Source organism: Primulina huaijiensis, chromosome 1 (assembly GCF_012295235.1).
Source record: "Primulina huaijiensis isolate GDHJ02 chromosome 1, ASM1229523v2, whole genome shotgun sequence".
Classification (NCBI taxonomy): domain Eukaryota; kingdom Viridiplantae; phylum Streptophyta; class Magnoliopsida; order Lamiales; family Gesneriaceae; genus Primulina; species Primulina huaijiensis.
Genome location: NC_133306.1, coordinates 23,034,464 through 23,045,752, shown reverse-complemented (window position 1 = coordinate 23,045,752; position 11,289 = coordinate 23,034,464). Strand labels below are relative to the sequence as shown.

The window sequence follows — 11,289 nt, the reverse complement described above, 5'->3', positions numbered from 1 at the left end:
CGTCTTAGGTTCTTGTTTATATTCATCGCTCCTTTCCAGTCTAATCGTAATCGATGCCAAGCATTCGTAGTTTAAAATATTCTATCATAAATATCATCAATATAACTAATTCAACATAAAATTAAGCATTTAATAAAATTTTTAAAAAAATTATATGAATTATGATTATAATATTACACACACAACATGTGTATGCTGTATGTATAATTTACTAATTCTCGTATAATGACGGTGGTACTTCATTTAACAAAAGGTCACTTTGATGTACGTTAACGGTTTGGAGATTAATTGTGACGAAATGTTCCATTTTAATTTTCCTACAATTTGGGAATATCGGAAAAAGTATATTCACTAAATTGGATTCTTTTATTAGAAAACATAAATAAATCAAACGATAATTATTAAATATTTTTACTAATTATTAAAAAGATGCGGAAGCATGTTCAAATTGAAGAATTTATATTTACGAGAATAATGTTTTAATATTTCATAATAATAAATCACAACATCTTCCACTTTGCCCTACTTAGCATTTGGAAGAACAAAATCTTTTAACAGGCTGGAACATTTTTAACATGTCAGGCCCAAATTAAGTTATCTCACTTGTTGTGTTACAAGATTTTGATTAATTAAGAACCGTTTAATCTACCGAGTCTAGTAGATAATTTGTATTTTATATAATATTATCCATGTTTTGATCAATATCCAACTCCACGTATATAATTTGAGCACATTATAAACTACACATGGATCAGTAAAAAATGTGAGTCCCTAGCTCATCCAAATCATAATTTTCCCACATGCTATAAGTCAAGATTTTGCTTTGATCTTTCAAATAAAATCAAACCAAACACATGATAGTGAAATATCATTAATGGTGCTGATGATTTATAGCTCACGTGACACTAAAATATTAAGTTTGGAACAATATCTCGAGCTCAACACTCGATCATAACAAAAAAAAAACCCTCCTCCACTTAAAAAAAAAAGCATTAATAGTAAATAAAAAAATTTACTCAGGAAATCATAGATAAAATTTGACCGATGAACTTTGGTCATTTCATGACTTTTCATTGGCCCAACCCTAACTGAATTATAACCACGATCGGCCGGCCTCGCAATGATTATGCATGCGCAGTAGAAATACTTAACCTTGGTGTTAAAGTTTCAAGATTTCACGTGACAAAAATGACATTCGAAATTTAGTGTTTTTATTAGGTTGATTGGATAATGATTTATTAAACTTCCTTGTCTATTCGGAAATATCTTAAAATCCATTAACATGATTAATATTAATTCTGGATTTGTAAAATTTAGTATTTCAATTGGGAATCCTAATTTTTGAAAATTTGCCCATTTGGATTTGAATAGGATATAATTCTGGATTTGTAAAATTTAGTATTTCAACATGACTAAAGATTAATAACTTGAGTTAGTTATCATTAAATTACCAAGTCTATATAGATCAAGATGATATAATTTGTTGTTTAGTATTAATTAAGGGGAAATCATATTTATATTCGTGAGACGGGTGGACTCGATCCATAATTACATCAAGAAGTAATATTTTTGATATAAAAAATTATATTTTTTAATGACTAAAAGGACAGTTGAAAATTAATGAAGGATTCAAGATTATTATATAGCTTGAAATACCGATCCATTTCCTGCAAACCTAGTTCGATTCAAACCTTTATGCAAATCAGATTTTAATAGCTTAAAAAGATTCATATACAATGAAAAACAACGCAATTTGTCTCAGCAGAAGTGCAACAAAAGTATCAAATTCTTTCACTCCCCGTACCCTTTCAAACAAGGGGTCGCATCATAAATCACAACACTTGATCCCTTCGATCCAAAACGAAGTTACATGTATTGACATAGACAAACTCTCTACTCAGACGCAATTCTTGATCAGTCTCAAATGGTGCAATCATCTGTTTAAACAAGGGTTTTGTGTCAGCATCAGTGAGTACCCGTTATCCTCTTCAAAATCCAGAAAAAACCCCATGATCATCCGCAATATCCGAGGCACGAAAACCTTCGAATCATGCAGTTTGAAAGTTGAAATGTTTTGGGATCTTCGTCGTGCAGAATATGGTTCAGGACGTTTTACGTGTTATAACTATACATCAGCTCCGAGCTAAGCCCATTTCTCGGGAACATGGACCTGGAATTCAAGAAACAAAAAATATCCGACATTTCGTTAATCTCACAGAGTCATAGAGCCGGATCTTTTATGAGACCAAAGAAGCCACTGCCTCATGGCTCGGTCTTTGAAAAGGTCCAACATATATATTTTGAGTTAATTGCCTATTGAAATAATTTTTTTCCCCAATTAAATAAAAAGAAGAATAATTTGAATATTTTTTGTTTATAATTGATCAAACTCGATCTTTTCTTTAAGCTCGGTTTGAACAATTTAAACAATATCAAGAGACTTTGGGGCATTTGTTGAGTTTAATTTGGAGAATTTAACGAGTTAATCTTTAACTAGCTTGATGAAATATTATACAAAGCTTCAATAATTTTTTAAGATGCTACAGTGCTTGACAAAAATGAATGATTTATTCTCAAATACTTATATTGTCTATAAGTTTTTGTTAACCATCCTAGTAACAATTGCATAAGCTGAAAGAAGTTTATCGAAGTTGAAGTTAATAAACACTTATCTTTGATCAACAATGTCACAAAATATATTAAATGAACTAGTTATGTTGTTGATTGACAAATAAATCATCCGAAAATTTGATTATACAAATTTAATATATTTTTTCATTTAAACTAGCTAGACGATTATTATTTATGTAAATATTTCAATTATTTATTGACTTGTTTTTTATGCAATATATTGTTTTTTGTGTATGTATGCATTATTTATTGTATTTATTATTTGTTAACTGAATTTTAGCATTATTTATAGCAACAAGAGAGCCCGTTTTTATATTTTCGCTTCACGCCCTATCGAGCACTGGTACGGCTGAGAGCATGCTTTTTGGGGAACTGTTTGTACTCATCCAGGGCTATATTCTGTGAAACCGGCATGTGCCACTGTATCTTAATCAAGTGTGTTGGAGAAGACGAAAATACGAGGTTTAGGGATCCGGTTTTATTGTTTTACATTGACAAGAAGAAGGTGAATGAGGTCAAGAGGTTGTGTTTGAATTTTAGGGGGAATGGAACTATTTCCCTCGTTTCTCACTATAAGAAGACCAAGGACGATTGCAATAAAATATTTTTTTTAAAAAAATTTATTTTTCTTATTGTTAGGAGGCTCAAAACTATTTTATTTAGGGGAGTAACTTTCTAAATTGTATAGATTTAGTAAGATTCTTAGCGGCTGCAGGAGCCGAGACCTAACTGCACAAAAACCAATATAAAACGTGAATTTATAGTGAGGAAAGGGAAGAAAATTCGTCACCCAATCATGCTTTCCGCCCCTTTGCGCGGGTATTCGAATTTTAAGAATTTTTAACGCAAAGACACGTTCTAAAACATTCTTTTTGCATAATTCAAATCATATTATATGTGTTATTGATGTCTTGCCTGAAAAATGATTTGTAGCTGTTTTTGGGCAAACAATTTTAAAGAGTCAAAAAAATGCAAATTTCAGCAATTTTCAAATTTTAATCCGAATTATTTTAAATTGTATAATTTATAGGTTCATTTTTTGGCAATGGTGTAAACTGATGATTTGTAGTATCGGTGTTAACTTCGATTGGATAGTTAATTTGAAATTTTTGAGTGAGAAACGAGGGAGATATGATTTTTCTCGTAAAATTGTCCAATCTTTGCAAACATTTTACATGTCAACCCATCATCCGATGTTCTTTTGATTCCTGTGATTTATAAGTTTATTTTCTGAAAATGTTGTCAACCGACAATTTTTAATACTCGACGTTATCTTCGATTGGATGGTAAATTCGAAATTTTGAGTGAGAAACAAAAAAGATATGGTTTTTCTCGTATAACTGCTCCATCAGTGTGAAAATTTTACGTGTCAACCTCTCATCCTTTGTTCATTTGATTACTGTGATGTATAAGTTCATTTTATGGAAATGTTGTTGACTGCTGATTTGTAGTATTTGGTGTTATCTTCGATTGGATAGTAAATTCGAAATTTTTGAGTAAGAAACGGAGGAGATATGATTTTTTCTCGTAGAACTGCTCAATCTATGCGAAAATTTTATGTGTCAACCATAATCCTCTGTTATTTTGATTACTGCGATTTATAGGTTCATTTTCTGGAAATGTTGTCAAGAGATGGTTTGTCGTACTCGATATTATCTTCGATTGGATAGTAAATTCGAAACGAATGATATATGATTTTTTAGCAAAACTGCTAAATTCGCTTAACCTGTTTTATTTGTATATGCACGGGGTTCGTGCTTAGGACACGAACCGTAAATGTCTTTCTCAAAAATGTATGTAAAGTATATGGAAGCATTGAGGCATGTTTATTATATGATTTTTTTAAATGAAAGGAAAAAGGAAAATATTTTACGAAATGTGAATTTACTAGGACTAAGAGATAGTGAGGGATACGTAGAAAATGGGGGCGGCAAACACACAATGAAAATGGGAAAAATTGTCGAGAACGGGGACGGGGATCTCACATGGGTAATGGAACCATTGATTATGGGAACGATGAACTTAACATATGATGTTTAGATGGATTCGACGATAACGGGGTCGTTGAACTCTGCCAGCCTTGTACTACAGTTTATAGAATGAACAATCAATTAGATGAGTCACTTTCAATGAACAAACTTCAAAAATATTAACGAGGAGAGGTTTATGTGATGAACAAAAATTATTTTAAGGTTTAAGAATGATGTGGATGCATTTGGTTTAAAAGCTAAAACTATTTTCAGTTAATGTAATTTTAAATGCATGTGAATGTATATATAAATTATTTGTTATAATAGTTTGAACGTGTTGAGTCATTAAACCCACTAAATTTGAATATGTGTAGGTGAGGATAATGTTGAGAAAGGAAGGGCTAACTACTTAACAAATCCAGACCAAAGACAGTACACTCCTGAAGACCTTGCATTCCTTTATAATTTAAAGCTTAACGAACGTTGACGAGATAATTTTTATTTAGCATGAGCGATATTTTATTTTTATTTTTTGAATTTTATTGCCTATTGAGTATCTAGAACCTTATTCAAATATTATTCTCATATTTATGTGTTATCAAGATAGTTTTGAAAACTTGAAATTTTTATTTAAATGTGATATCGATTTAACTTTTCATTAACATTTTATCAAACCTAGGTTTCGAATATTATTTTTTTTTTGGATGAATAGCGTTTTCGTCAATCGTGAAAAATAAAAGAATTTTTTGTGTTATTTATTTAAAAAATAATTTTGGGACGTTTCAGATTTTATATCATATATACTAACGCTATCACTTAAATACAAGATATGAAATCGCATATGGGGGACGAGATGTTTCCTCACGTTTCCTCAAGTCAAATCATCATAATTGAACACAATAATTACTTGACTTATTTTTCCTCCATCGCCACCAAAAAATAATTAATATTAAACTTTAATTTGTACAATAATAAATACTTTTCAAAAAATATAATTTATGTCGTTTTATCAAAAATTATAATAGACGATTCTTCAACAAAATAAGTTACAGACACCCCGACATTTTCCATCCATCAATTTTTCGCACTCGCTCATATCTTTTTTGAAAGATGCAATCTTAATAGGCTTAATTAATAGTTGGCATGAAGCTCAATTGAGCTAATTACTTAATGTAGTTTGTGTGCGAATAATGCTTGTTGCATGTGTGATATGTAATATTCTTGAGTTGATTCCATCGTTACAAGAAATTCTGCATACAACAACGCACATACGACAACGGTTTTTCACAAAAATCGTTGTCGTATGTTTTTTAACAACGATTTTATCGAAAATCATTGTCTTTTGGAGGACAAAGACAAATATCGTTGTTTTTGGGGGGTCAAAGATGAAATTCTATATTTTATTTATCCAATATGATCTGTTGAGGAGCGAAGTTGTCGGCAGCCCGACAATCAAATAAGATGAAATTCTATATTTTATTTAACAATTTAATTATTCAGAAGTTCAAAAAAAAAAAATCGTAAAAATCATATTGTTGTTCCTCACACACACGTCACAAATTCCCATTAATTGCACAAAATTTAGATGAAATATTCAAAAACAAATATCCAGGCATGGAACTAGAGATGACCACCTAACCGTGCTAGATTCTGAATGTTCTACATTAATTTAAAAAAAAACATGCGTCTGATTAATATTTGACTACGCATAAATTCTGTACAATTGTTCAAATGCAATTATAATTTAAGAATATTCTATTTTAAGGGTCAGCATATATGCTATGTGACCTCCAAAACCGACTCAAATTTGAATTTACCACCTCTTACTTCAAATGACACCAAATTATAATGTTTGATTTTTGACATTAAACTATGTGTAATGTAGTTAAAAGTATGTTTCTTATGAGATAGTTTCACCAATCTTTTCACGTGCGACGAGTCAATTTTATCTAATACTATATGTGAAAAAAATATGTTTAGCATAAAAAGTAAAATTTTTCATGAATCAATTCGAGTTAGAGATACGTCTCACGAAATTGATCCATGAGATATGTGACACAAGTTTTTGTGTCTAAAGTCAAATTAAGATTCAATAATTTCATTTCATTATATACTACTTTCGAATTGTATGTATTTGGACTTTTTAATCAAGAATTTGTGTTGCCTAAGTCATGGGTCACGCGTGATGTCTTCTAGAGCCATGCTTGACATTCTAGGCCGTCTAAGTTCTCAACTTTTAATATTATATATATAATAAAATTAAATAATTTAGACGAAGAGAAAAGTAGTATTTATCGTGACTTAATTAATTAATAAAGAAGTGTGGTATCACAAGAGGATCGTGAAAGATGAGGAGTCGCAAGCGTCATGAATATTTTTGAAAGAAAATAATATCTAACCTTTTGATTTAGTTTTGTCTTAGAATATTTAATTACCCACAAGCCACAAAAATCAATTTTCAAAATATAAATAATTTAAGATTTTTTATTTTAATTTTTTCAAGTCTAAATTAAATAAACATGTATTTGTTAAGATTGATATTTTAAACTAATTCCAAGAGATTTTATTCCAAAAAATTGTGAGATAGCTAGAATACACTCTCATGTCCAGGAATGAATATCTGGGACGTGAAGTTTACAAGTGACCAAACTATGGTTAGAACAAGTTGTCCAGCTATGAACAATCTAGCTCATAACGATGAAATCAGAGCTTAAATACCATGTTAAGATTGACATTTTGATATAACTCAACCCAAAAAACTAGCTCAAGAGAAAATTTGTTCAAATTCATATATACAACTCTACAAATTTATCTAATCGACGAAAGACAACCAACAATATCCTTTCAAATGTTCAACGTCCCTTGCTGGTTGCAAAAAGTTGCTCCAGCCCACAGCATTTTTGTCCAAATTTATTTCTCAATTTTAATAACCCTAATAATAAACTAAATGTTGAAATTGGCATTATTATCTTTTGTTTTCCAATTTTACCCCACCCACCAAACTAACAGCATTTCCTAGTTTCTGCTTTTTTTTTTTATAATACAATTAATCAATTTATATTTTAATATTTTGTACTGTAATTAGTAAAAACGTGCAAGCTTTCGTGATTAAAATAAATAAATTATAACCCTAAAAAAATAAGTAAATTATGTAAAGTGGGGTATACAATGTATTTTGACATAACAATACGTCAGTTGCCACGTATTTATATTCAGAGGACACGATGGTAATAAGAACAAAGTGTCGATTTTCGATTATTATAAAAATACAATATATAATTTATTAAAGTGAAGTAATCAACTTTTGAATAACAATTGTCTTCTTTTATTTGAGAATATTACAAAAAAAAGCATCGGAATATAAACCATATTGTAAAAATGTAAAAGTAGCATCATATTCACATAAATTTTGCTTTGATATAATTAATACATGGTTTTTTTTTATTACAATTAATCATAATTTTAGAATAATTTACTCATATTTATAATTGAATAATACAAGAACTTTGATGAATAAAAACTTAAATAGTAAAAACAAAATTTCGAGTTGTCAATTTAAACAATTATTATTATTATTTGAAATATAAGAAAATAGTAGGGGTAATATGGTGACATGAATAAATTACTAATTTATTTAAGACAAATTTACTTTAGTTGGAGGAAGGGTCGAGATTACGAAGCGGAAGCGGTGACACCAAATGACCCAAACGGACTCGCTCTCTGTATAAGAACCCTAACCTATCCACATTTCCTCTCCACCAAACTCTCTTTTCTCTCTCTCCGTTTGTACTATTCTTCTCTCCTCGTATACTCCGCTATCGACGATGTCTTGCTACAGGGGAAAGTACGCTGGTAACTTTTTAACGCTCTGAATTTTCGATCAACCCTTTTTTATGTCGGATCGTGATTTTTTTGCGGTTTTTTTGTTTAATTTGGAGATCTGGTTGATGATTTATGTTTTTATGTTATATTCTGGCGTGATGTTTGGTGTATTTGTTGATGTGGTTGTGTGACTCTGATTATATAACATAAGATTAGATCTTTGTTATTTATATTTCTCACATCAGTTCATCGATCGATCTAGATCTCCCTTTGTACAGTTTAGCGACAGGCCTTGAATTTGTTAGATGGATTTTATATCTTGTGGTTTAATGACAGAGATACTTCACAGATGATTTCTACACCGGTGGATTTGACTTTTGGTTTTTGGATCTAGATTCTATTGTTTGTGCTTTTTGGTTAGTTAATTATTCAGATTGCTCTCAAATCTTCGATTGTTAATCACAGATCTTATAGGGTCAAGAGCTTTCTGTTGATGTTTGATTCGTGGACTTAGATTGCCTGTCTACATGCTTTTATGGGAATTATGATGTTCCTTATTTTCATTTGGCTTGTTTAGAAATGATCTCTATTATTTGTTAGATGGTTGCTCTTGCATCTTTTTCACCTATAACATTATTCTGCTTCCTTGAAGTTTAATAAACCTTCTATTTTTGTAGATGAGCTGATCGCCAATGCTGCATACATTGGCACCCCCGGAAAGGGTATCCTTGCCGCTGATGAGTCTACTGGTACAATAGGCAAGCGTCTATCCAGCATTAATGTGGAGAATGTTGAAACAAACAGGAGGGCTCTTCGTGAGCTTCTTTTCACGACGCCTGGTGCTCTTCAGTACCTCAGCGGAGTTATCCTCTTCGAGGAAACTCTATATCAGAAAACAGCTGCAGGTATATAATATAGGGAAGAGTTTTTGTTGCAATTTCCTTTAACCCCGTTTGTCTCTTAACATATGCACTGTTGGTGTTCTGAACTTACAGGTAAGCCCTTCGTTGATGTGTTGAAAGAGGGCGGTGTCCTCCCCGGTATCAAGGTTGACAAGGGTACTGTCGAGCTTGCTGGTACCGATGGTGAGACCACCACTCAAGGGCTTGATGGCCTTGCCCAACGTTGCCAACAGTATTATACTGCTGGTGCTAGGTTCGCCAAATGGAGAGCTGTGCTCAAAATCGGTCCCAATGAACCATCACAGCTCGCAATCAATGAAAACGCTAATGGTCTGGCTCGTTACGCCATCATCTGCCAAGAAAATGGCTTGGTACCCATAGTCGAGCCTGAGATCCTCGTTGACGGTTCTCATGACATCGTCAAGTGTGCTGATGTCACAGAACGTGTCCTAGCTGCTTGTTACAAGGCACTGAATGACCACCATGTCCTCCTCGAGGGAACTCTCTTGAAACCTAACATGGTGACTCCCGGCTCTGATTCTGCCAAGGTTGCTCCTGAGGTCGTTGCTGAGTACACAGTTCGTGCCTTGCAACGCACGATGCCTCCTGCAGTCCCTGCTGTCGTGTTTTTATCTGGTGGGCAGAGCGAGGAAGAGGCAACGGTCAACCTCAATGCCATGAACAAACTTAAAACCAAGAAACCATGGAATCTTTCTTTCTCATTTGGACGCGCACTACAGCAGAGCACCCTTAAGAGTTGGTCTGGAAAAGAAGAAAACATCCCGAAGGCACAGGCTGCATTCCTGACACGATGCAAGGCAAACTCTGAGGCAACACTTGGAACTTATCAAGGTGGTGGTGCCTTGGGCGAGGGTGCATCCGAGAGCCTCCATGTTAAGGACTACAAATACTAGGTGAAATTTTGTCCTCCTTTGAAACTTTTCGGCGTGCAGTAGAAAACGGAGTCCTAATTTTAGGCAGTTCCTTGTTTTTAGTTTTTTTGTTGGAATAAGCCCGACGAACATCAACACTCTCTGATATTGGATGGGTGCTATCTGTTTGTTTTTTTTACTTTTTTGTGTGTTTTCTGAAGACTTGCCATTGATGGCTATTGAGTTGGTGATTTTTAGTTATGGATCGATTCTGGAATTTGGATCCAATAAATTTTCAAATACCTAAAACTATGTTTATAATTCCAATGTTTTCTTGTTGGTAAACAGGTAAAGAGGTATGTCTTGCTATTAAGTTAAAACAAAAGCTATATCTAATCTTGTTTTATCAGCAAGATAAATTATTGCTCGTCTCGTCTTAAAAAAACAATTATTTTTAAAAAACATTTAACTATATCAGTAAGGGGTCCTTTATCTATAGGTAAATCTAGGGACGTGCACGAGTAGAAATGACTGAGGGTATAACAAACATCGATCTTTAGAGCATATTTTTCACATTATTTCAGTGGTATTTCAGTGAAGAATATGTTTTACACATCATCTCAAATTTTATCAACTCGATAATTGATTTGGAGACAAAAAGAAAATAGAAAGATTAGACATAAATTCCATCCGTAGTATAATGTTTGATTTTACGACCCCAAATTGTTTTGCCATACGAATTGAAATTTCGTTACAAGGTGTCGATAACTTTCAGGAGCAACCTAAGATTTCTAAGTCATCATTCAATCAACGTATACATAGAAACCATGATAAATCGTTTTTTCAAAAAAAAAAAAATCGATGAAGTTCAAAACATAATTTTTAATAAAAACATATGGATGGAACATATTGCATTATTTTGTAATAAATAATCATTTAGTCACTTATATCAAGTCGATAAACATTTTATTTTTTCAAGAATAAGAAGAATTCCATTAAACTGTTGACATGTGCATACGTACATGATGTGAAAATGATGGTAACGAGTCAATGCACTTGATACCCCCATAAGGATCCGGGTCGTTGCCATAA

General features: G+C 32.3%; 1 protein-coding gene across 1 annotated transcript; it reads left to right on the top strand.

The window, feature by feature from the left end:
* The first annotated feature begins 8,260 nt into the window (after nt 1-8,260).
* Nucleotides 8,261-10,458, top strand: LOC140985814 (fructose-bisphosphate aldolase 6, cytosolic-like). Its single transcript, XM_073453755.1, has 3 exons — nt 8,261-8,453; nt 9,101-9,328; nt 9,419-10,458. Exons 1-3 carry the CDS (start codon nt 8,426-8,428, stop codon nt 10,237-10,239), a joined length of 1,077 nt encoding a protein of 358 aa, XP_073309856.1. The 5' UTR covers nt 8,261-8,425; the 3' UTR covers nt 10,240-10,458.
* Nucleotides 10,459-11,289: the final 831 nt, after the last annotated feature.